At 36.6% G+C, this 27,229-nt stretch overlaps 1 protein-coding gene across 3 annotated transcripts in view; it reads left to right on the top strand.

Annotated features, from left to right (window-relative positions):
• The window catches only part of DOCK4 (dedicator of cytokinesis 4), a 235,556-nt gene that overhangs the window by 138,166 nt on the left and 70,161 nt on the right, over positions 1-27,229 (top strand). For all 3 annotated transcript variants that reach the window (XM_083859833.1, XM_083859832.1, XM_083859831.1), the window contains 10 exons: positions 7,983-8,107; positions 9,644-9,806; positions 10,340-10,446; positions 11,016-11,172; positions 16,739-16,836; positions 16,955-17,038; positions 17,137-17,237; positions 17,567-17,648; positions 18,490-18,660; positions 21,580-21,772. In XM_083859833.1, the coding sequence (XP_083715959.1) occupies positions 7,983-8,107; positions 9,644-9,806; positions 10,340-10,446; positions 11,016-11,172; positions 16,739-16,836; positions 16,955-17,038; positions 17,137-17,237; positions 17,567-17,648; positions 18,490-18,660; positions 21,580-21,772 (1,281 nt within the window). The remainder of the gene's footprint in view (positions 1-7,982; positions 8,108-9,643; positions 9,807-10,339; positions 10,447-11,015; positions 11,173-16,738; positions 16,837-16,954; positions 17,039-17,136; positions 17,238-17,566; positions 17,649-18,489; positions 18,661-21,579; positions 21,773-27,229) is intronic.

The following is a 27,229-nucleotide window of genomic DNA, read 5'->3' as shown; positions in this document are numbered from 1 at the left end:
GGTCAGACTAAAGGACAGCAGGAAAATACAGAAGCAGTGAAAGTTAAGAACAGGTATCCTGGGAAGAATATTGGGAGTTTGCCCAGTTGTGTAGTGATGGGGTCAGGAAGGCCGAGGCAATATTGGAACTGAAATCAGCAAGGGAATGCAGAGAAAGATAAGAACTTCAGTAGGTATTTCAGCCAGAAAAGAAAATCATAGTCCTTGTGATGAACATGACTGGTGAACTAGTCTCAAAAGATGAGAAGAAAAGGCTGAGGTACTCAACAATATTTTTGCCTCAGTCTTCACTGTAAGTCTCTCTTCTCAGCCTCTCAATACAGGGACTGAAGGGAGAAAAGTTCCCTCCACTGTAGGAAAACAGTAGCCACCTGAGGACTCTGAACATACTTAAGCCTATGTGACCTGGCAAGATGCATCCCAGGGTCCTGAGTAAATTGGCTGTTGAAATTGCCAAGCCATTCTCCATGATATTTGAAAAGTCATGGCAGTCACATGGAGCACCCAGTAACTGAAAAAAGGAAACATTACACCAATTTTTTAAAAAAGGGTAGAAACACCACCAGAGGTTTCCCACAGAGAGTGTAGATGTCCCACCCCTGGCAACATTTAAGGACAGATTGGACAGGGCTCTGAGCAACCTGCTCTAGTTAAAGATGTCCAAACTCATTGTATAGAAATTGGACTATGAAATCATCAAAGTTCAACTGCCGGAAAGGGGTTAGTGAGAGGGAAAACTTTAGTAAACTTCCTTAGCCCTCTGCTCAAGTTAAAATCACTTTGTGCATTTTTTTTTTCTTTTTAATATCTTGTCACTGGCAGTTGCTACATACACAGCTCTTTTCCCATTCTGCAAAGTATTCTAAGGATCTTGTCTCTAAAAAGTTTTTCATACACAAGATTTACATTCTGGGTTAATACCATTTTGTCTGTTCCACATCCAGAGATTTTCAGTCCCTAAAACTGAATTTTTTTATGAGCTATTCAAGATATGTTTAGAGTATAACACATCTCATTAGCTTGTATTTTACATAGATGTAAATGAACAGGAACTTCCTCTAAACAATTTTTTTTTCCTCTTTTGCAATTCATGGTTCTAAAGGACCTACAATTCTGAGCAAAGCTTTCAAAAAAGCAGTTCCAAACAAAAGCTCCTAGTGAGTTCTGTGTACTTATTTTTAAATTAGTGGCTGTTGTCAGGACAGCAGTAACTGTCAGAGATGCTTGTTCAAATACAGTCATGCTGTGTTTTGTTCCTCTACTAAACAATTAATTTGGAATTTATTTCACCTGAAAGCTGTTTGAGGCTAACTGGCAAACTAAAGTCTTGTTTCTAAGAAAGACGCTACCTTTGATCTTTGACAGCTATCTTCTGCTTGAAAACCTTGTTTCATATTAATATGCTACAAGAGATTCTGCAGTTCTAAATATGTTTGAAATACAAAAAAAGTCTTGTTGTAATATATGGGTTGCAGTTGCAACTCACAACTTTGTCAGTATAAGTCTAAATACAGTTTTGTGATGGAAGATCATTGCTTTGATGCTTAGGTTAGGTGCAAATGTTTCTATCAAAATAACAATACAAACAACACATTCATACAAAGGTTCTCCTGACACTTGTACTGATCTGACCTTCTCCTTACTAGTGATTTCCTGTGTTGTTCCTGTCACCTGAGGTTCAGTGGGAGTAGTTAAGCCTCTCTGAGCTGAGGGCAATTTACACATAGGTCCAACTTGAGAGCAGCATAGTGATGATGGAGCCTCCAACCTGTGAAGGAAAGGGAGTTTGCAGACCCATCCCATAATAAAACTGTGCAGTGGACATAATAGGACCCCAAGCACACATCATTGTCTCCAGCCTGGAAATTACTCCTGACTCTTTTCTTTTTACTGTAGGAATTCATCAGACTACTTTTTGGTGAAAAAGTGAAATCATAGGGTGCTAACTAAGAAGTCCCAAAGCATTGGGATTATTGGGTCACTGCTGTAATTAGGACAGAATGTACCCCTTTTCAATACATTCAATTGCATGATTGTCAGAAGAACAAGCAGCTTCCCTAGGTACACTCTTCAATCCTCACAGTTCTGTTTTTTCCAAGAAACAGCTTACTACTTCCTACTCTTGTAGGGATCAACACCGACTTTTTGATTTCTTCTTTGTTGATTACAATCTCACCCAAAGTACAACAATTCTCTGTCTTACTTATGCTGGTATTGTAACATGTTAACCTCATTTTTTTCTCAAAATTGTGTCTAGAAAGTCTAGTAAGCAGGTTTTTAAGCAGTGAAATCATTCAGATAACACAGAAATGCAACACATGACTTCTTTAATTTTCTTTTCTCCAGCTTCTGTTGACTCAGCTCATAACCTCCATGTTTAGAAGTATCTTTGACTTCTAAGGAGACCTAGGTGGTTTAGCTTCACAGACAATGTTTAATGATTTTAAATTTGTGTGATTCACTATTTGGTAGTTGCTTCTTACCCAGAAAACTGACAGTCCTGGACAAAGCTGATGTACAGTGGGGTTTGACTCTGGCTAAGAATCTTACTAACTCTGCTCTCTGCATGTTCATTTCACAATCTAGATGCCCTGAATTCAAAAAGCTGAAAGTGACCTGTCATAACAGGGGCTAGGGAATGGAAATATTTGCTCCATCAGAACAGCGAGAAATGAGCTGCCCTTTCTTTTGAAACAAATGCTTTCAAGTGGTCTAGATCTTTCATACCACTCAGTATCATTATAGGTAGAGATAGGTTTGTCGCTTCAAAAGCTGAGCACAATTTTTGATATTATTTTCAGTTGCTTATTCCTGTACCAAACTTCATGCTGAAAACAGCCATTGGATGTTTTCATTGAAACAAGCTTGGGGAAGGAGACACTGTATTTCTCAACACAGAAATGGGCTGGAATTAGTGTGTTGCTTTTTTTCATCACATCTAAAGCCTCTTGTCTGATAGAGATTTAATTCTGTAGGTACGTTTTCAACCAGTAATTAAAATCTGATGTACTGTGGTATTTGAAATCTTCCCTTCCTACTTCTGTGTTGGTTCCTCATATTTGGTGAAGTGTAACGCTGTAAAAAGTCTCAGTACACATAGACCTATGAGATTAATTTGAGTCATGCAGATAGCTTAGCTGAAGATACCAATTGTACTCACCAAAGTCTACCTCAGAACCCAGATATTCAGCAGGACTTGGCCTTTCAGTGCTGATTATGGTAATTGACCACCTTAGTGAAAAGAAGTTGATTTAGCCTGTGTGGTGTACTGGTGAAGGCAAAGATCCCACGGAAAAATGGTGCATATTCTTATAATCAAATGTATAATTATAGTTGCCATAAATAAAAAAGATCAGTTAAAGGAGTATAGATAGATTCAGCAATTTGCTGATGTTTGAGTGCTTTTTAGAGGGTTTGGTTTGGGTTTTTTTATGGGAAGTAGGGCCACAAAAGAATGTCCTAACTTAGTTTAAACAGACAATCTCAATTTTTGGAGTGAGAATTTCTGTTAAGGAAGATTGGAAAATGGCATTTTTGCAATGAGAAAGTAAAAATGATTAGGATATTTTTTGGCCATTCTATCAATAGTGAAATAATGTAAAATTTTGGTATCCAAATATATTTTTTCTAGGTTTTTACTTTAATTTTCTTTCCAGAGTGACATTTCCTTGTCAAATCCATTTTCTTTTTTAGCAGCAGCTGTTTTCTGATAAGGCTTTGTGCTTGATATTTATAAACCTGTTGATTTTTTGATTTTATGAACTTATACTTGTAACATGTTTATTCAAATACTGTGCAAAAGACTTGTCAGGAAGTTCTCCACATTTTAGGCTGTTGGATCTGATTACCAATAGTGTGACAGGGTGACTGAGAGGTGTTCTGTGAGGTTTTTTTAATTCTTTTTTTTTTTTAAATTTAGTCTCAGTGAAGGCAGAGACATAAAAGATGGTAAAACTCATGCCATAACAACAGAAGCCAAAGTTATTTTTGTTACAATGCCTTTAAAATGTTTTTTAGCCAGTAGGCTCATGCTAAAAGCTTACAAGTGTCTACTTAAGCCAATCAATAAACACTACACCTAGACCTTACAACATACAATAGTTGCTTGTTTTATATTTTTTGCATCTCAAAAACTTTCTATTCTCCAAATATTTCAAGGCCTAAAATTCAACTCTGTTTCAAGCCTCTATCTATGTCAGCTTATTGCAACAATGTAAAAGTCCTCTGCTTTTTCAGTTCCCACATCAGGACTCATAGCTGAATGGTGCAAATTCAATATAGTTGGTTTTCTTATACTTTGATTGCAAATAATGATTGTGTTTTAAATCAATAATGAAATACCTGTGTGCCTCCAGACAGGAGGCAAGTTCACATTGAACCCTCCATTTCTGTAGATATTATAAAATTCCAGATATGCCACATACTTTGAGGAAAGGAAGCTGATGTTGAATTCACCTGGTACAGACTGTATACTTGATATGTGGTCCAGAGTTTACTTTTTAAAAATTAAATTTCCAATCTAATTCAATCATCTCCCTTCTGCTTTTCTATTAATTTCCATATAAAACATGGATATTATGCATATAGCATAAGGGGCTTAGTCTCTTCTTAGATTCAATTTGCTGTGCATGATAATGGGAAAAAAAATGGCATTTTCTTTCACTAACATGACCAACATGTTAGTGTTGAGTGTAGAGTTTTTTCAAGACATTGAAAACAGAGCAGAGCTTCCTGAATGGAGAGAGATCAGGGCAAGATTCGCCTGAACTATCTTTTCATGACTGATTACAAACTCTGCCAAGGCTCTGTTAGGACAAGAGCAGGTAAATATTTGAGAAAGTACATTCTATATCTCTATCTTTTCCCACTGAGATTTGATTTCTTCTGGCAGTTAAAAAGGTAAAACACAACTGGTTTGGATTTTAAAAAAATACATAAATGTGTTGAAACACAATTTTTAAAAGCCTTCTTCCTCCTTCACTTTTGTGGAGCTCTAATTACTTCTTTTAAAAATGCTCTCCTATTTTTTTTGCATAGAATTATAGGCTGGTGTGAATTGGAAGGGATATTTAAAGATCATTATCTCTATCCACCCACATGAGCAGGGAGGGTCTTTCACTAGGTCAGGTTGCTGAAGGCCACTTCCAACCTGACCTTGAACACTCCCATTAAGGGAGTAATAGGGCACCCCATTCCACTGTCATTTTCATTTACACTTCACTCTATTCAAAAAAGGAAAACTTGCAGTTTTCACTGAGTTACACCTGGGGTAAGTCATTACATTTGTGAGGGAAATGCTTATTCAGTTATGGTTATGTTTCTGTGAAGGTCCTGGGGAAAACTGAAATAAATCTGTGCTGATAAATGATAATAATGTAGCAGAAATGCACATAGGATTCAAGTTAATTTTTAAAGAGATCTTGCTGCACCTATAAGTTGTTTGCTCAAATCAGCTCTATAGCAAAGCTACTTTTTCTGAATACTGTGTGTTGTCATTCTTTCTCAATGTAAAATACTTGAAAGGGACCAACAGGCAGCACTAACTAGAACCAAGTCTAGTATATGCATATGGTAAGCAAGGACCCAACATGCTCCAAACTCTTTGGTAACCATACCGTTCTAACTTCTAAAATTTCTGTGATGAAATAGTACCGCAATTTAAAAATAACCATAATCTAGTAGTTTTAATGGTAGTCTTAATGAGTTTTTAAGTTTTAATTTTGTTACTTGATGTCCTGGTTTAGGATGACACTTGAATAAACAATAGGAGCAGTTTTAAAGATTCAGATCAAGGGTCCATCTAGCTGAGGACCCTTGTTGTAAGGAGATCCTAAGGAAAAGTAAAAGCTGAGTAGCACATAGGCATGTATGGTAATTACATCCTGATGCTCTCCCAGCCTCCAGCTGTTTTCTACTCAGGGGATTTCCTGAGTCCTTGTGATTGCCTGGTTCATATCCTGTAGCTGATCTTTTTTCCACAATTTCTTCATCCTTTCCTTTCATTCTTTTACCTTACTTACATTCATAACATCCTTTGGAAAGCTTCGGGTTTATGTTTGGATTTTGTTTAGAGATTGCTTTTGTGTTTGGGTTTTTTTCTTACAAGTCTTGCTGTCCATCACCTGAAATTACCATCACCTTTGCTTATTTTAAACCTATTTCCCACCAGGAACCAGAGACTGATCTGATGGTTGCACACACGAGTAATTCAGCTCTTTCATCCTTGACTTCAGACACTCTTAAGTGAATACTGTCTAGTATTTGTTCTGTTGATTCTGTCTAGCTGTATTCTGGCTTCTGCCCATGATTGTTTCAGCAGGTAACTGATACTAAGCTAATACAATAGCAGATTTCCCCCCCTTGTTTATGGGCGTGGATCTTGAGGGGTTCATAATATGGCGGTTTTTTCTTTAATGTCTTTGTCATTTAGATTGTGCTTTGGAGAAATCATTTAATTATTTTGTAGCCAGTGATGTAATAATATTATAAAAATATTAGATGACTATAGCAAGATCGTTTTTTCTGTTACTTAAAAATCACCGGAGAATTGCATGCAGTAAAATGCAAGGAATGTGAAACATGAGAGTATTGAGGAAAGTTCAAGCAAGTCAAATTCTATTTGAAAATTAAAATGAAGCTAGAAATTGAAGATGCATATATTATTTACGTTACATATAGTATAATTAATTTTACCCACAAGTACACATCCCATGGTTGCTTTCTACATGGCACACCTATAAATATACTAAACTATCACACTTTATTTCAGCAGTGCTGAGTGAAAATCTGCCTTATTAGAAAATGATATTCCCTTTTCAATACACTTGCATTTCTCTAGATAAAAACATATATTCTCAGTTTCTGTTTCAACAAAGTCCAGATATAAGAATTTTAGAAAATTCTCCTGATTATGATGCTGTTCATCCTTCATTGTTCTGCCTTTCACAAGGAAAGTCCAATTGCTTCAAAGTACTTCTGGTAATGTTTGTCAAAAGCTGGATTAGCTTACACTCTTTCGAAATAGATTCAGCATCTTTAAGCGCAGTAGGTGCTTCCCTACTGTGGCACTTTCAGTCACCAGCAGTACTGCTTTTCCCCAGTCCTGTCCCTGCTGAAACCACTCTTTCCTTTTTTCATCAAACTTTGCAATTTGTGTCAGCTGAAAAGAAAATAAGATTACTATTGATCTTGTCCACATGGTCTGTTAATGTTCTGACAGACTACTCAGCGTGATATTGCATGAACGTGCAAAGAATTTCAATTTAAATATGCTAGCAGTACTTGTACATACCATGTGATACTTAGGTAGTCTCTGTATTGAATTTGGAGTTTAAATGTCCTGATGAAGAGTCTAATTTCTCAGAAGCCTTTCCAACAAGCAAAAAATAAGTTAACTAAGCAAACTTTTTCCTCATAAGCTTTGGAACACCCTATTAATGTAAAATATATTGAGATTTTTCAGATTACAAATTTTAATGCTCACAATTTGGGAATACTGCCCTTCTAATGGAAAGAACACCAACCTCTTGGTTTTACCTTTTGCAAAATAATACACTTCCTTTTGAGGTTAAGTAGAAAAAAGTTGTAATCAGTTAAACAGAGAACTGTGATGATTACAGGTAAAAGGAAGTACATTAATATAGCCTTAGATTAGAAGAAGAATTAGATGAGGTGTAGCTAGACACTATCTTCAGTATAGCTAGAGGAGGCAATGCAAAGACCAAACAGATCTAACAGATGAGTAGAAGCTCTTAGAATTGGTTTAGTGTGGCAGATAATCTTTGGGTTTTGAGAGGGAAGATGATCTTTTGCTTTTCTTGATTTATGAAAGCAATTACTGTTTAAAATCAAAAAATACTGATAAGTTGTGGATGTAGCACTATCCTTTGTAAGATAAAATGAAAATCTACTTAAGTACTAAAAGCAAAAGTAAGCAAGTTGAACTGACTTCTGGACACATTGTTTTGTTTGTTTTTTGATAGGTGAAATGAGGAATGATTTATATATCACTATAGAAAGAGGAGAATTTGAGAAAGGAGGGAAAAGTGTGGCCAGAAATGTGGAAGTGACAATGCATGTGGTGGACAGCAGTGGTCAAATTTTAAAGGTATCTCTGTTTTATGCTTTTCCTTGCTGTTAATTTTGATACACTTTCTAGGATGTAAGTCTTCTTTTGTGGCATTGATTGAAGAGTAGAAAAATGCTTTGGAACGACCATGTTTATGTTTTGCTGTCTTTAGGTATTCAAAGTATTTCCATTTCTAAATTAAGTATTTGCTTAAAACTTTTACAAAATGTCTATTTAGCACCTTAATATGTGTTTATTTTATTTCTGTGATGAATTATATGGTTGAGATAAACACATAAAAATGCCAGCCAAATATCTAATGATTCCATTAAGATGCTGGAAAATGTTGAAGCAAGACCAAATTTGGGAGAGTTTTGTATTTCTTAAGAATTCTTCTTAGAAATAGGCAATTTTTAATGTCATACAGAACAACTTGTCTTGATAATTTTTGTCTTGCTAATTTTGAATTTTGTTTCTGATTTTAATAAATCAGAGATCCTCGCTGCAAAAATCATCACCATGTATCTGTAAAAAAATAAATTGATGTTTCTTCTCATCTTCAAATTTTATTGTACGCTGCTGGTGATGGCTTAAAAACAGGCCATGGTTTAAATTTTAATTATTAATAGATGACTGTTTCTCAGAATTTCTCTGTACTAAAAAGATTTCTGTTCACATTCAAACTTTTCATCACATATTTTTTAATGGTTTTTGTTTTAAATTTTAAAATAGTATTTTCATATGTTCTGCATGATTTCATGGGCTGTGGGGTAACACAATGAAGAAAGGCTTCACAAATAGTCTGGTTCAAATTGTGTGTTTGTGTATCTCAAGTGAAATTGTGCATATAGATCCATGGCATGCAACATAGATACATTTTTATATATATACACACATAAGTGTCTGTGTATATATATTAAACAAAAAAAATATTGAGATTAAAATTGCAAAAGCTACACCTTACCTTTCCCACAAAGAATTAATAGATATCCCTGGATCAGGACTTTAGACAAATCCATTTGTCTTCCTTGCTATGGAGAGTCCATCAGGGGTGTTGTAAAAGGCAGCCAACACTTTTCTTCTTCCAGATCACAGAATCCACATTTATTTTTCAATGCTGGGACATATCGCTGGTAGTGCCAAGGTTACAGGCTTATTTTAGATGGCTGAAGTTCTTGAGCCTGGGCTGTTCTGGTCTCAGTTTTATTCTTTATTGCTGGGGCATAACATTAGCAGGACCATGTTGTGTCATGGGAATCCACAACACATCTGTTGCTTAAGCCTCCCTGATCACCCAGTACACCCTGTTAAACACTTCTGTTCTAAATTATGTCAATGATTCTAACACTTCTATTCTAAATTATGTAAAGGATTCTTGCCATTTCTAATTTTCTAATTGCAAATATAAAAAAAAAATGCTACTGTTTTTGAGGGTTGTAAGATACTGAACATTGTACCAAATTTGGCATTTATGATATAAATGTAAACATTAAATAATCTTCCTTGGAAGAGCAGTCCTTGATGACATTTTAGCAGTGAACCAATCTATCTTCAATCATATTTTTTCTTCATCAGGATTTTATCTCATTTGGCTCTGGAGAGCCACCAGCCAGCGAGTACCATTCTTTTGTGCTTTATCATAACAATTGCCCCAGATGGGCTGAGCTGCTGAAACTTCCTATTCCTGTGGATAAGTTCAGAGGAGCCCACATCCGCTGTGAATTCCGACACTGTTCCAGTAAGTGGTGCTCATGACTTCGGCTAGTCCTCCCCTTACGGCTGTACTCAGCACGAGTTTCCGTATCACCTCAGGGAAAAGACAGCTGCAAGAACTTTCTCTGTAATGCTTTTTTTGCTTACAAAATTCTAAAATTTTTGGAACGTTATGAAACATTTTAGAGATGATTTTGAGGTAAAAATTGCTGGCTAGTTCCACATTCTGTGTTCCTAGGTATGAGGCAGGTTTCACAAAGGAGGATAAACTTCTGTATGTTGCTAAGATTGCATATTTGGTGGCTCACATCATTTGTTGTTAATATATACTAAATTATTTCAGAATACTCCCTTCTGATTTAAAGTGAGTTAATAACATTACAGGAGACAATGTGCAAACTGGAGCAGCAGTTCAAGATAATCTTTGTCTGACTAACTGCAGCTCCAGTATACTTTCTTATGTTGCATTGTATACTCTTATGTTGCATTGTGTATGTTTATCTTGTCTAAAAAGTATACTATTATCTTTAAGTGCTGCTGTTTATATATGCATTTCAGCAAAAGAAAAGGGTGAGAAGAAGTTGTTTGGCTTTTCTTTCATGCCCCTGATGCAGGAAAATGGGAGGACTCTGCCAGATGGCACCCATGAACTAATTGTACACAAGGTAATTTGCATTAGCAGTCATTAGCTTTAATGATTTCACTGGAACCTACTTTAAATACCCAGAGACATTAAGCTGAGAAAGTCTGTATTGATTATCAAATGAGTGATAATCTTGTCACCATTAAAATATCCATTGCTGATTGTTTAATATTCATCTTCCTGATATAAACTGCAGTTGAATCTAGGTATGTGTTTCAGTGCACTGGTTTTCCTAAGTCTTACTGTTATATCATGCTGTGTTATAATGAATTTCACAAAGGTAAGTTATTTTAACTTTGTGGAGTTCTCTTTCCACATATAAGAGTTGTCACTTTGTTCAGAGGATTATATATGCTCCCAGATAAAGTTTAGATTCCACCATGAAAATTTGTAGCTATTCATTTAATGTAACCTGTGCAAATTTGTTAAATTTCAATGTCAATGTATGATGTTATGTTCTACAACCAAAGTTGCAACAGGCATAGTGGAAAATTCTTCAGTTTCTGACAGAGAAACGATGATTCATATAATTTAGAGATTTGGTCAATTGTTCTGTGCAGTACAGTTATTTTTACTGGTTTGTTTTCACAGTGTGAAGAAAATGCAAACCTCCAGGATTCTGGTCGCTACCTCAAACTCCCCTTTTCAAAGGGAATATCCCTAGGAAACAACAGCCAAGCAGTAAAAGCCACTAAAGAGTCCTTCTGGATTACATCCTTTCTCTGCTCCACTAAACTCACACAAAATGGTATGCTATGTTGATTATTTTAAACATGATGAGTTGAAATGAGTATGATAGCTAGTCTTTTCCATGCCATGCCAAGCAAGCATGGATGTACTCAAAAATAGCTTATGTTCTATCTATTTTATGAATTGGTTTTCTTCATAATTTTTTTATATCCAGATGGAAACAAATGGATCATGATTAACCACTGTTTTTAAGTAGTTCAAGAATGCTTTTTAGATGACCATGATATTGGATCAAATGCAGCACTTCTGGAATCAACTATCAAAACCCAGCTGCTTTATAAAACCTCTCAATCTGTTTATTGTAGAGTTTTTATGAAATACTTATTGTCAGCTTTAGCCTGTAGCACTTTGTTTCTAATTAGGCATATATTGCTTTTTTTGTTTCTCTTCAAACCAACAAACATTTACTGCTAGTTAAAACAGTCTTATACACTGGCTATAAGGAGCAGCAATTTAAGTACATGTGTTTACACTCTCTACCAGTGCTCTGTGTGAAGTTCTTAACCAGTGTTATGTATAAAATTCTTGAGGTTCTTGTTTACCTGCCTTAACTGAACTACCTGTAACTAAAACAAAAAACTGTGGGATAGTTTTCAAAAAAATTCTAAATATTGTGTATTTTCTTGGTAATGTGTTTCTGACCATTCTTTGACAGAACCACAATTTTATATTATTACTTTGATCTCTCTTGTGTGTGAATATCTGTGACTTTACTAATCTTTCTGTGTATGATAAAATTGCTAACTGCTTGCAAATTGATTATAGGTGTTTAACAAAAACTAGAGCAGCTTTTTAAATTGAGGTAGTGCTCTTAATTTTCACCCTTTAATAGCAAGTGTGCAAAATAGAATTGTGTGCAAAAAGTAAGTGGCTTGTTTCCTTGTGCACACCCATTTTGTATTGTCATAGCAATTACCTTAGTAATGAAAGTTACTCAATGAAAGATTTTCCCAAAGGTATCTAATAGGGAATCAGAGACTAGATTTGCTCCAGTTAAAGGCCCTGATTTAGGAATTACATGAATCTACTAGTACCTATGCCTGCATAAAAGTGCTGCCTGGAACTTGAGTGTCTCACTGATAAATAGTTGCCCTTTTGTCTGGGGTTTGAATACCAATTTTTGTTTACAGTACAGGAGTTATTTTGTACTTACTGTACGTAGATGTGTGACATAGGGCATAAAATTTCCTCTTTTTTTTAACCATATTCTGAGTAAGAGGGTGTAGAATATCTGAATAATATTGATCCCCTTTTCAGCTCTGAAAGAGTTAACAATTATTTCAGCAGTACTTCAGAGGGTGGAAATATTTTCAATAGACAGGCTCATATTTTCTCCAAGGATCTTCTTTGGGAAGTTCATCTTGGTGAGTTTCCAAATCCCCATTCTTTTAAACAAAAATTTGCCAAAATCTATTGCATGCTCAGAAAATGAACATAGAGCAAAGCATGTGGATATTTGGTCATGTGAGCATTACTTCAGTTATCCCTGAGAGAATGTAGCTTATGTATTAAAAAATACAAGATTAAAAAGATCTGTATATTTAATTTTTTTAGTAAACATTTGTATTGGTATTTTTGAAAATTGCTGACTATTTTTTAATTTGTTTTTAAGTTTGGAGAGTTTTCTGACTGTCTCAGAGATTCACCTGTTGTTTACAAACAACAATGTCCAGTCTGAAAATGAATTGAAAATTACTCCGTTGTCTGGCTATGGGGTGGGGAAGGACCCCAAACCCAGACTTGTAAAGTGTGTGACTGAATTAGGCTGCAGCTTGCTGGGAAATTTTACTCAGCTGTCATTCTCTCATTGATTGTTCCCACATGCCATCGGCTCTCATGCATATTAAAATTATGGGGACTGGGGGACAGAGGCTGACTCCTAGTTGTTGGGATCCATAACTTCCTTACCCTGGGTACTTTAAAGAGGTTATTAGGATTATTTCCAAACAGTTTCTAGAGACCTTCTAACCAGGGAAGTCTCTGCGTTCATCATGGCTAAGAACGCGTCCTTACCTAATCTTTCTACTATTTTTTCTTTCACTTTTTCCTTTTGATCCTGGATAGTTAATCAGTTACTAACTATTAAAAACCTATTAACTAGCAAAAAGTATGCTGGCTTTTATCTATTATGTTCTTAGATGGGTAGTTATTTTTCATTACACTATAAAAGCCAGAAAGAGTGAGAGAGAACACATTTTTCTAGTGAGTAGTTACCAAACAGTCTTAGTTTTAGACATATAGTAGGGATCATTGGCTGCAAGAGAGTCAGGATTATTCCAGTAAGTTTGAATATTTTAGCTGTTGGCATCTGCTCATTTCTCAGCACTGATTGGCACATCCCTGGTCAGCAGCTGATCAGCAGCAGAGCAACATGCCACACAGCATGGCACAGATGTAATCCTTCTAACTGCATTAAAAAAAAAAAACAAAAAAAAAAAAAAACAAAAAAAAACCCCACAGTGAGTCAATAAAACAAAAGTGGCACTGGGCAGCTTTCCAAGTAACCCTAGTTTGGAGGAAGTGTTGGTGACCACAGAATCAGCCTGCTGGAAGAGACATGCTGACTGCCAGTTCTGAAATTCTATCTTTTCCTCCTGAAGTGTGGTAGTGTCATAACAAGCCAATTTCTGATGTCTCAGTACTTATATGGGAGAGATGGAAAATCATCCCAAACCACTTCCCTAAACTCATGATTCTAAGCCTTCTATTAAACCTAGCCCTTTGGATTTAAATTGCATGCTTTGAGAAGGGGTGTGTTTTATTTGGTAGGGATAATAGGTCAGCTGTAGTCTATTTTAAATATACAGGCCTTGATTATTTTGAAGATAACACATTGGAAATAGTTTTATTCTTTAGCAAAATTAATCAGCGGTGACTTTTTTCCTTTTCCAAAACTATGATTCCCTAGTGGGCCTATTGTTTCTGGGGACAATTTTATATTCTCCAGTCTCTTACTACATGACACACTGCTATCCGTTCCCCTTGTGTTCATGTGTCAGATTTTTTATTCATTTAATTTATGCTTGGGCTGTTCACTAATGTTATCTTAGAATGTCTTTCCTCCTTAGCACTTCTTTGAAGTGTCTTACATTTGCTTTTTCTTTTTAAATCCCTCAAGAAATCCCTAAAGTTGAGTGTCAACTATTTTCTACCAAGTTCCTCCAGCAAACCTGTAAAGAAGTGTTTTTCCTGCTCTGAACTGACAGCTTCAGCTAGTCTTGCTGCTCGTCAGCTTGAGCTGAGGCTTAAAGTGTAGAAGTACATTTAATTATCCAAAAGACAAATGTAGTTCACTGGATTTGTAAGTCTTATTTCTTAAAAATTCCTGACAGAAAGAATAATAAGACCTATCATTTGTCCTTGATCTTTGGGATGTGTCTCTGATGCTTGCGTGGCACTCTTTGTCACTCAATGTGACTCAAGTATCTCTATTTTCCATGCTAGCACAGCTTGAAGCCAAACAAAAATGGAACACATAAATGCATCAAAACAATCTGTGTCCAGCTAAACCAATTAAGGCAGGAAAATATTTGTGGAATATTATGTTGGTTGTTTGCCATTAACACCTAGAGCAAAATTTGAAGAGTTATATAGTTGGAGATTTATTTAATGTTAATAAAGTAAAAATTATTTCTTCATTTTTTGTGGGATAGAGGAACTTCCCTGGAGCAAACCAGGAAAGAGATGACACAAAGATGGGTGTTGTCCAAGTATTACTTGAGTGTGAAAACAGTCTGTGGTAGAAAGGAGCCAAAAAGATGCTGAACCAAGAGGAAAACTTGCTATTAACTTCTTATTTTATTAACTCCTGAGAACACTTCAGAAGGGCTGATTCCTAACACAATGCTGGGCAGTCATCAGCTAGACTGTAGTTCAGCTTACACTGATGGAAGGGTTGGATGGTGATTAAGGTTTTCTGCTTCAAACCACTGGGCACTGAGAGTTTCTGAAAAGGCTGGTTAGTAAAGCGTGGCAGTAGTAAACTTGAATATAAAAGAGACTTGAGATATATTTAATTCAACAGTCAAAAATATGTGTAGCTTTTACCGAATACAACTTGAAAGGAGCTCTGCAGATGTGTCTGAGTTCAGCAAGGAAAAACCGCTGAAAAACCAAGCCAAGATTGCAAAATTATTTTAGGATATTGAATGGTATGGAACAAGAAATTCTCAATCTTATAAGAAGGTGGGTTTTTTAGTACATCTGTGAAGCAGTAACATGTGTCCAAAGACTATTAAATGTAGAACTTACATTTACGACAGGTGGAAGGGCAGCTATATTAATTTAGCCGTCTGTCCATGATGAATTTTATGCAAGTATTTACAAGAAATTATAGATAAAAAAATCAACATGTAATGAATTCAGATGTGCTGTAAGATGAGTTTATCAAAGACAAATCATGCCAGAATAAACTTCTTAATCTTTCTTTTCATTTTTTTAAATTTGTTATCAAGAGGAAATGCAGCACATGAGAAAACATAATTTAGAAATAAGAATTTTCAAAGTCAAATAAAAGTTAAAATGGAAGTGGAAGGTTGCACTATAGTGGAAGGTATTTCCTTCCTGAGCTACTAGATCTGAAGAAATCTCTGGGATTTATCTCTGTTTTAAAGGACTGGAAGGGTGTGGAGATGAGAGTAACTTCACTAAAATCTGAGGCAATTTTCTGCTAATATATTGTTGAAAGGTCTCATCAGTTGAGAGGGACAAAATAAAAATATGATACGGCATTGTAACTTTGATTTAAACAATTAATAAGAAAGAATAATAAAATTAGATTTAATCTAATGGTAGAAAAGGCAGGATACACTAGTGGAGACTCCTGGGGATACCTCTCTATCCAGGGAGCTGAATAGTGTTAAACAGGAGAGGCATCATATTGATGACATAAATATGTCTATCTGAAAGACTCTCAAGTTCTAGGACATAGGTGTCAGGTGTTTACAACAGATGTATGAGCTTGCTAATGATGTAGAAAATGATGTAATCTTATCTGTCATGTAATTATCATTTTGGTTAAGAAAGCTGAAGGACAAGGAATTAAAACTGGAGGAAGTTTGGACGCACTCAGGTATCTTTTAGCTCAGAATAGTTCATTTTCCAGAAGAGATTTTTTTGCTTGTTAATCAAGTGGGATCTTAGAGGCATCATGTTAATTCTCTAAAAAGACATAGAAACATGAGTGTTTCAAACACATTCAAGCTAGTAATTACAAGATTGTTTCTAACTTTCAGAGAGTAACTCTGGAAAGCATCCTTCAATGGGATGAGAGAGGGCAAAATCATTGCTTTATTTAAGATAGTATCTGAACAAGATTGCATGATAGTGTTGCCACAGGAGACTGATTTTGGTGACCAAGTACCATGTTCTTACGTCTATTTTGGTGGAGCACTTACGGAATGGAATGAAAATGTGTTGTTGGGAAGATTATATTGTAGCAAATCTGGAAGTGTTTTCTTTTGTTTTAATGGTGCCAAATTTTGCTGAGTGGACTGTAATAGTAAAATTTAAAATATGAAATGCTGCTTTGCTTCCAACTTTAATCTTGTATTTTATTTTTGCAGGAGATATGCTGGACCTTCTGAAGTGGAGAACCCACCCAGACAAAATTGCTGGTTGCCTCTCAAAACTAAAAGAAATTGATGGTTCAGAAATAGTGAAGGTATGTACCTTTTTATACTTTTAGATGATATGAGGGAAATAATGTATTTCCATGTTACAGAAATAACATGGAATAACATGGAATAACTTTTAATAACACTCTTATTCTCTCCCATAAGTTTCTTCAAGATACACTAGACACTTTATTTGGGATTTTAGATGAAAATTCTCAAAAATATGGATCAAAAGTATTTGATTGCTTGGTAAGTTTCATTTTGCGATCATGCTTAACCCTAACTAAAAGCTAAGTAAAACATCAAAAAAAAAAGTTGTGTTTTTTTTCTTTTTCTCTCACATTTAGGTTCACATAATAAATTTGCTGCAGGACAGCAAGTTTCACCACTTTAAGCCAGTAATGGACACTTACATTGAAAGTCATTTTGCAGGAGCACTTGCATACAGGTGAATTCTGTACTTTTTCTATCTAATACTGACAGTTATTACTAAACTAAATGAATCAATCATTAGGTTAAGGAAATGGTGTATCCCTGTTAAAATCATTCTATTGCATATTTAATGCTGGTATTATTGGCCATTCATCAGAGATCTACTAGATGCTCTTCAGCAGACTTAAAACTAAGTGTACTATTGAGCCTGGTGAAATCTAGTAATATATTTTTTTTTTATTTTGCCAGTGTTTCTCATATGACAGCTATTGGTTTGCATCTTATGTGCAAAGTTAACCCTTCTCCCACTTCTGTGTTATAATACTTTCTGATGTGCTATTATAGAGATCTTATAAAAGTACTGAAGTGGCACATTGATCGGGTCACTGAGGTGGAGCTTCATGATCACATCCAGGAGGTACTAAAGGTAATAAAAATTGTTGAAGACAAGTATATACACACAGGTTTAACTTAGGGGATGAAGCAGAATATATATATATAAATGATGGAACAGTAATACCAATTCTAGGGAGCTGCAGACTAAGTGCAGTCAGTTTATTCATCATTCTCTTTTGTCAGTAAGTTGACCATTGAGGCTCACTACCATTAGTGTCTGGAGTTCTATGTTCCTTACTGAATTAGGCAAAGGAGTCAAATACAGTTTACACTGGTGGTATTAACATCCATTGCATGAATCTAAGTGGCAGACATGCATGCTGACCTAATGGTTCAGTCCTGACATCAGGGAATTCTACTGATTATGGTGCTTGTGGTTGTTCTTGTTTCCCTGCTTTGTACCATCAGAAGGGAATAACATCCCATCAGGCTGAGTTATACAACACAATAATCCCATCTGGGACACATATTACAATTTGGAAATAAAATATCAGTGGTACCCTTGTGTATTTTTCTCTGCTGCTGTGAAATTTGGTGTCTTGCTAATAGGAGAGGACAATATTTCGAATTTGCATTCCAACAGTTTTGCAACTTAATTTAAGCTTTTTTTTTTTGGGGGGGGGGGGGCGGGGGGTAGGCGCGTTGGGTGGAGAAAGTGGTGTTGAGTTTTGCTCATTTGTTTGGTTTTGGTTTTTTTATTAAAATATTGTTAGTGTTTCAATAGAGAGATTTACCAAGATTAACCAAGATTAACAAATGGGGTCCTATTTCAGGCTCTTTTCTTTATTTGAATGATATAATCATGGCATGTGTTCTGTTTGAAGATGACCATGTTCATTTTTATGAGTTATCTCTGATTTTGGCATTTATAGGCACAGGAATATATCTTTAAATACATAGTTCAATCTCGAAGATTATTCTCTATTGCTACTGGTGGACAAAATGAGGAGGAATTTCGCTGCTGTATTCAAGAGCTCCTTATGTCAGTACGCTTCTTCCTATCTCAAGAGAGCAAAGGAACTAGTGCTTTATCCCAGCTACAAGTAAGTTTTCTTGCTTGTTGCCATTTTCCACATCCAGTATAAAAAATGTTCAGAAAGAAAACGTATTTTTGCTAGAGCAAAGTGGCATTTTCAACATTCCATCCCACAGTGTGAATTTTTCGTATCAGCACCTTCTAAATATGCTTGGAATAGATAATCCTAAACCTGATATTTTATTCTAAATTATAATAATTATGTTGATGGATACAAATAAAACAATTTTTCTGTTTTGGTCTTTTTACTGCTTAGTTTAACAACAGACACTGAAGAACTTGAGCCATACCAAAGATTACTATCAGAGTTTTCATGCTTTACAGAAAATTTTTAAGTCTTGTTGAACCATATGGTTTAATACTCAGATGATATCTTTATTTCATTTGAGACTACAAAAATGGGCTAGTGCTAAAGTGTAGAGGCAAAACACACAGGAGACAGCTCTCTACATTAAATGCTCATAAATTTACCATCCTCTTCCCATGTTCCTGTAAACAGAGATGGTTAAGATCCTGTTAACAATTAATATTTTCCAAATTGCTCTAGAAAATGACAAATTTCTGCCAAGAAAATGACAAATCAGCGAGAACAGAGTTGGACAGTTAGTTCTTCCATCTCATATCATATAAACAGCTGGAGTCAAATGACAACAAAAATACAAACAACCACATTTAGAAGTCTTTTTCAGTATTTTTAACTACATTAGCCTGTTCTGCCACCAGTGTGAGTGTGTAAGTAGCTTTTCACAATCAGCAGGATTTAGAGAAGAAGGGAATCACAGAATGTGTAGGTTGGAAGAGACCTTCAAGATCATCAAGTCCAGCCCAGCTCTAACACGTCAATTAGATCACGGCATCGAGTGCCACATCCAGTCTTTTTTTAAACACATCCAGAGATGGTGACTCCACCACCTCCCCGGGCAGACTATTCCAGTATTTAATCACTCTTTCAGTGAAAAACTTCTTCCTAATATCCAACCTGTATTTCCCTTGACACAGCCTGAGACTGTGTCCTCTCGTTCTGTCAGTTGCTGCCTGCAGAAAGAGACCAACCCCCAGCTGTCTATAACCCCCCTTCAGGCAGTTGTAGAGAGTGATAAGGTCACCCCTGAACCTCCTCTTCTCTAGGCTAAACACCCCCATCTCCCCCAGTTGTTCCTCACAGGGTTTGTGTTCCCAGCCCCTCACCAGCCTCGTTGCCTCCCCTGGATGCGCTCAAGCGTCTCAATGTCCTTCCTAAACTAAGGGGCCAGAACTGGACACAGCACTCAAGGTGTGGCCTCATCAGTGCCCAGTGCAGGGAAAGAATGACCTCCCTGCTCCTGCTGGCCACACCATTCCTGACACAGGCCACGATGCCATTGGCCCTCTTGGCCACCTGGGCACAGCTGGCTCATGTTCAGCTGCTGTCACCAGAACCCCCAGGTCCCTTTCTGCCTGGGCACTGTCCAGCCACACTGTCCCCAGCCTATAGTGCTGCAGGGGGTTATTGTGGCCAAAGTGCAGGACTTGACACTTGGACTTATTAAACTTCATCTTGTTGGACTCTGCCCGTCCATCCAACTGTTACAGGTCTCTTTGCCCAGCCATCCTATCTTCCAACAGATCAACACACACTCCCAGCTTAGTGTCGTCTGCAAATTTACTAATGAAAGATTCAATAGCCTCATCCATTTCATCAATAAAAATATTGAACAGAACTGGCCCCAGCACAGACCCCTGAGGAACCCCACTGGTGGCTGTCCCCAGCTGGATACAGCACCATTCACCACCACTCTCTGGGCCCAGCCATCCAGCCAGTTCCTGACCCAGCAAAGAGAGCTCCTGTCCAAGCCCTGGGCTGCCAGCTTATCCAGGAGTGTGCTGTGGGAGACAGAGTCAAAAGCCTTGCTGAAGTCCAAATAGACAACATCCACAGCCCTTCCTGCATCCACCAGGCAGGCCACCTGGTCGTAAAAGGAGATCAGGTTGGTCAAACATGACCTACCTCTCCTAAACCCGTGCTGGCTGGGCCTGAGACCCTGGCCATCCTGTAGGTGCTGCATGATGACACCCATTATAAACTGTTCCATTATCTTGCCAGGTACTGCAGTCAGGCTGACTGGTCTATAATTACTGGGATCCTCCTTCCCACCCTTTTTGTGAATGGGTGTCACATTGGCAAGTTTCCAATCACCTGGAACCTCACCAGTGAGCCATGACTGATTGTAAATGATGGAGAGTGGCTTTGCAAGCTCATCTGCCAGCTCCCACATCATCCTGGGATGGATCCCATCCAGGCCCATAGATTTATGAGTGTCCAAGCATCTCAGCAGTTCTCTGACTGCCTCTTCTTGGATAATGGGGGAACCATTCTCAGAATGTCAGTTTTAGCTTTTTTTCTCTGGTGTTGTTCTCCTTAATTTTATAGTGTTTAATTTTCATATTTATCAATGATTTTCTAATCCATTTTAAAGATTGTTTAAGGGACTACCAGTGCTGCCTCACTCCAAAATAAAAATATTCAGTATTTGAAAAATGGAAGATATAGAAGCTGCTACTTACCTTAAAACAGAGTAAACCAAAACAACTCCACACAAATATTTTTTGTATCATATCAGCTAGATTCTGCTATCCTTTAAAAAATTTTCTCTCACAGAGAAAATAAGTGTATTTAAAGAATAAGTATTTTTGTTCTGAGTTGAACTTTCACTTTGTCCTGGGAGCAATTAACAATCATTAGATATTACTTAAAGGAAATAGTCACAAGTGTAAGTCCATTAATGAATGGGGGGCTATTCATTCTGAAAATAAGACAGTTTTTAAACTGGGTATTACCTATGCTTGAAACCAGGCATTTCTCTAGTTACTTAAGTTTCTGTAGTTATTTAAATTCTATAAATGTCAAAACTGTTCTGACTGTCCATTTTTTGCCCTGTTCCTCTAGGCTGTGTTTCTCAGCTCATTTCCATCAGTGTACTCAGAACTTTTGAAGCTCTTTGATGTGAGAGAAGTGGCAAATTTGGTTCACGATGCTTTGGGCAGCTTGCCAACAGTCATGCATGGGGATGAGTCCCTTCAAGCTGTTAAACTGCAGAGTATTGGGAAAACTGTTGAGAGTCACCTGTACACTAACCCAGGTAAGGTTCCTCTGGGCTGCCTGCAGATGAGGAGCTGAGATTTTGTGCTTTGTACATAGGCTAGCAGATGCTGAAGGGAATAGTGTTCCTGAGGAACAATTCTTCAAGCACTGCTCTGGATAAGGTGCTCATTTACAAAAATAGGTTTTTTTTAATTTAGTGATCTGCTTTTCACAGGCAAAGACACTTAAAAATATGGGAATTTTTTCTTTTTAATCTATTGGCAATATGTTGGTTAAGGAAGTTTGCCTTATGTTTTTTAAGTAATTACAAGGAAAAAGCTTTGCTAAAATTATTTTTCTCCTTTTTTCTCCCTCTTTGGGGACAGTTCAGCAAACTGATTCTCACTTGCCCGTTAACTCTTGTTTGTGTTACTCTTGCTAGTTCAGCAGTTTGAATCCTCCATTTCTTAATGTAGCATAAAAATACTACAGAAATGTGAGTGATGCCTGGTGCATAAAGTATATAACAGCATAGTTATTTGCTGTGCAGCAAAGAAAACTGCTGAATGGTGGTGAGCCCAGCATTCTTGGTTTCTATTCTAAGTGAAACCCACAGAAGTAACCAAATTGAGATGAAGAAATTTTGAAAACAAAAAGAAAGATATTTAAAGAATTCTAATAAGTCTATTTACTCAGCAATAGCCCTGAGAGCTACTTGGGTATTGGCTGATGGCATTCAGTAGGAACAGTAACTTTTACAATCTAAAACATTCAAGGTAAAGCCATTACAATGATGAAAGCTCTGCAAAAACCACCAGTATAAATACACATAAATATGCATAAATACTTTGCAGCATAAATATGCATAAATACTTTGGGACACTACAAAAAAAGAGGAAGAGTTCTTTGAGCATATTTTTTAAAAAAAAAAAATTAAAAAAATTTTTCTACTTTAAAAATATGAGCTGAAAGAAATAGGTAAGGAGTACTGGATCCTGGCAAATTGGGTCCATTCTGGCTGTGAAAACAATTTACCCTTTCCCTTGAGAGCCCCTGCAGTGTCCCCTCCAGAAGGGTCAGTCAGCTCTCCCTACTGCCGACTGATCAGACCTTCCACCTCTGGCTAGGTGATAATGTATCATGGAGCAATATTAAGGATGCTCTCACTTATTTTTTTCATTTTCCAGACTACTTGGGGACCAGGTAGCATCATTGCCATTTTCCTCCTATTACCTCGGTTCAGCCTAACCAGGCAATCTAATTATATGAACCTAATTGGAATTACTTAATGCCATGTAAAACACTCTTGGAGATTTTCTTGGAGCTGTAAATCTACTTTCAATTGTATGACAACTTTTTTACGTTTGCTTTCTTTTGGAAAAAATCTGGTTTTTATTGAAATTCATTTTCATTATTAGAAGTTGCCTTGGCATTAAAAGCAAGGAAAACCTTAAAGTTTACAAGGAGTGCGGGTTGCACACTTATAAAATACCAATTCCATAGACCATGGGGAAGCAAATGTGAAAAACATCAGACAGTAATACAAGCTCCCAATGTCCATGATAGGAAACTCAGGCAAACACTTGCACAGTATAATTTTGGTCATCATTGAGTTGAGGGTTTTGTGGAGATCAGCATCTTGTGTCTTTGCCATCAATGTTTCATCTCTACAAAATACTAAAATATGAGTAGATTTTCCTTCAGTCCATGCCTAGAAGCAAGCCCTATTAAAATTTTCTTGGGAAAAATAAATACTGCACTATATTATGTTAAGGTGTTGGGTGAACTGTACATCTTTAGGGGAAGTTGAACCTTGCTGCTGTGAAAAGAATTGACTTCTGTCTGCCCAGGTGAAGATAATGAATGCTGCAAACCACAGTGCTAGCTAATGCACTGGAAGTAAAAGGAACATAGGAAATTACTATTTATTCAAACATCTGAAAATGAGCAGGGTGCTTCTTAGAGAGCATTTTCTGTTATCTGGAGCTAACTTCATTGGCTATCTAAAAAGAAACAGATGTCAATTTTCCTGCCAGTGAAGTTAATCAGTAATTTTGTCCTCTTGACCTTTCTTCCAGACTCCTGAGTATTTTGGTCTTTGGACTCATCCCTATTGATACTTGTAGAATGTCCAAATAATCTGCATATGCCTGTAAACAGAAGAATGTCTAACTTTGTTATTTCCCATACATCAGTAGTCTAGCATGCTTGTTTGCTTTCTTTTTCACAATTAATTATTAATATAGCTTCCTTTGAGGAAGAGTTAAATCTGTTTAGCTGGGAAGAGTTAGGCCCAATAGCAGAGAAACACATCTTGAACCATGTCATTCTTGAATGTTAAACAGGAATTGGCAGAACTCCAACTGTTTTTTAATCTAAGGGCACTACTTTGAGCTTGCAAATTCAGTAGCTGTGAAAATGTGAGGTGCATAAGTGGGACATCTGGGTTTTGTCCCCCAAAAAGGATGAGTTTTCTTCGAATCATCACTAATACAACATGTCAACATGTTAGCAGTAGAGACATTATGTTAAGAGGTAAAATCCTACGTAAAAGAAAACCTCATATTGATAAAGCCTGTATCTTAGCTAATTCATAAGCTGTGGTGCAGCTCTTTACCATATGGTAATTGTTGTTACATGGCAAGATATTACATGGCAAATGTTGTTACATGGTTTTTGTTTTCCCAAAATATGAGGATTTAGGCTTCTGTGCAAAGGTAGTTGCATGGGACTCTTCCTTTTAGTGAGACAAACTGTTCAAAGCAGATAGTGGAGAGATTTAATTCTGTGACCATTTACACTATATAGATCTATCAGTTATATTATGAAGCTAGGAAAAATCTCAAGCTGATGCTTGATTTCATGTGTAAATTTTAATGTGATTATTTTATATATAACTTATTCCTTTTCTTTGTTTTACTGTGTTCCTTAATTACACTGAATCCCATAGTTAATGGATTAGAAACATGATAATTGTCTTTTTGTTTTCATTCTGAGATTGAGTGAATCTCAGTTCATCCAAGAACTGCATTCTGTATATTACAGGAGAAGGTATGTTTAGGAAGCCTTACATTTCAGTAGTCATTCAGAGACAAATACCTGACATAATCAGTAAAAATAATTTAATATCTTTGAACCACCTTGTTTAAAGTATGTTGCAACATGTCAGACTTCCTATGGGAATGAAAAAAGTAATGAGCAAGTTTAGGAAATGATACCATTAACTGATAAGGAGGTTTAATTCTAGAAGCTAGGTATTATGATTTCCCTCTTATTCCATTGTTTTTCAAAACACTCAAATCTTCTCATTAATGAGACTTGCAAGATATCTCAGTAATCACTGCAAGCTAATTGATTGCTATAAAAATGCAAAAAGCCTATCATTATTGAAAGTGTTGATACAAATCCTGAATTCAGTTTAATTAAAATGCATTAAACTTTATGTATTAACACAAGTTTGAAAAAAGAGTAAATATTTTCAAAACACAAAGGGTCGACACATTGATCCATAGTACTGATTTCAAAAATGTCATGATCTTTTTCAGATTAATTAGTATTGCTTAATTTGCCTTCCACAGCAATGTACTATTCTTTGGCATTGTTTGTGCATGTGTGCTTCCTTACACACCTGTGGATGTAGAGGTTCATGCATATTGCATACAAAAATTCTGTCTGTGCAAATTATGCTTTTGATCAGTGGGTTATTTTTAGGCCACAGAAGGACTTTCTGAGCCATGACTGTGTTTCCTTATGCCTTACAGGCAATTTTTTTTCTTTCAGCTGAAAACAGCTCCTGTTTACAAGTTTTGAGTTAGTTTCCCTGCTACCTGTTCTGAGACATGTCCGTGTAGCCAGGGAACATGTGTATATGTTTGATTTTGGAATTGCAGTGATAGCGGCTTTTTTGGCTTAAGCATTTTCTTCCCCTGACATCCTTATATACAGTATTTCATTCAAACATGGAGGCATAAATTGAATATCTCCAGTAAGACTACCAAAACCAAGATCTACTTCCTTGTTTCTTATTGATCTAGGAGAATGCTGTTTGTTTAAAAGGTTCAATTTTTCCAAGCAGGCTGAAACTTTGACCATCTGTTTAGATACAGTAATTGAAATGAATATCATCTTTCTGAAAGTAATCTTTAAAATATACTAGACTGAAGAAAGTATGCCTCTGCAGATGCTTTACCACTATATGAAAATTAAGGAGGAAAGATGCGCTGTGTATTTAATGTTAATGTTACATAGGAAAGTCACAAGGATTGCCCAGAGTCTAAGATTGCCCTCTTTCTAATTATGCCAAGCACATACTTAAAAAGCTCTGTGTCATGATTTTTTTCTTGTCTCTCTGTATATTTGTAAAGGGCAAATATTAGCATTTTAAATAGTCAGCTGATTTGACTTCCTGCACAGAAGAAAAATTATTATGGTGACTGATGTCTCAGAATTCTGATTATTGCACCATTCCTTGCGCTCATTAGTTTTTCTATATCCAGTGGCTGACATAGCAGCTGACAATTAGCAAGAAAAAGAGTAACCTGAGACAAATATTCTCCAAACTTTCTCACCTTGATTTGTATCAGAGGTGAATGAGCCAGCTCTCCTTTTCTGTAATACCACTACATCTCTCCACCTAAACAGATCAAGACAGAGGGATATTTAGATTCTGGGCTTATAAGGAATATATCTAAAGCTGTGTTATATGTGGTGGTTGTTTCAATAACTGGCTCTATTGCCTCCAGTATAGTTGCAAGATTGCATTGTAAGATGCTTTTTGCTAGTCCATTTGGTCTGGTAAAACAGTTTCTGATCATTTTATGAAGCTTTTGCAAAAATGGAACACTTGAAACTGTTGCATGAGGATGCTCAGTTTTGCCTGAGATGTCTCAGGCCACGTCATATTGTAAGAGTTGGCTATTTCAAGTCAAGTGGTGCTACATGTAGATTTTTGGTCTTCACAATGTAGTTCATGATGCTGCAGTTTTCCTGTAAGCAGTGCACAGACTAGATGGAACTTCAGGTTAGATGCCAAATGCTGTGTGGGCTCATCAGAAACCTATTTAGAGTTAACCAAGAAGAAACTCCTTGGCACAGCGCTGCTCCTGGTTTCTTCTGACCTTCTGGACTGAGGGATTTGAGTTGTAGCTGCAAGAGAGGACCTGTGGCCTAAACAATCATGCTCATGTGTGAAATGTGTGAAAGAGATACTATTACTGCTCTATGATAGTTGTGGAGTTGAGTAGGGATTGGATTGAGCTTGGCAAGCAATGTACCCTCTGTAATTGATGCTGCTTCCCAGCAAAATACTCCAACCACAGAATCACAGACTGGTTTACACAGTGAACCCTTCATCTTGTCTCTTGATGATGGATTGCCCGATAGTCAAGAATTCAGTATGTATAAGGCCTAAGAGAACACAGGGAAAAGAAGTCATCCTCTGTAATCTAGGGGCTGTCTTTTTTATACAAGTAGAAAAGCCCTGCTTTATTGCTACAGCTGAAGGTATTAGCTGTGT

The sequence above is a fragment of the Zosterops lateralis genome, assembly GCF_965231275.1.
Source record: "Zosterops lateralis genome assembly, chromosome: 4".
Classification (NCBI taxonomy): domain Eukaryota; kingdom Metazoa; phylum Chordata; class Aves; order Passeriformes; family Zosteropidae; genus Zosterops; species Zosterops lateralis.
This window is presented reverse-complemented; position numbering and strand designations above follow the sequence as displayed.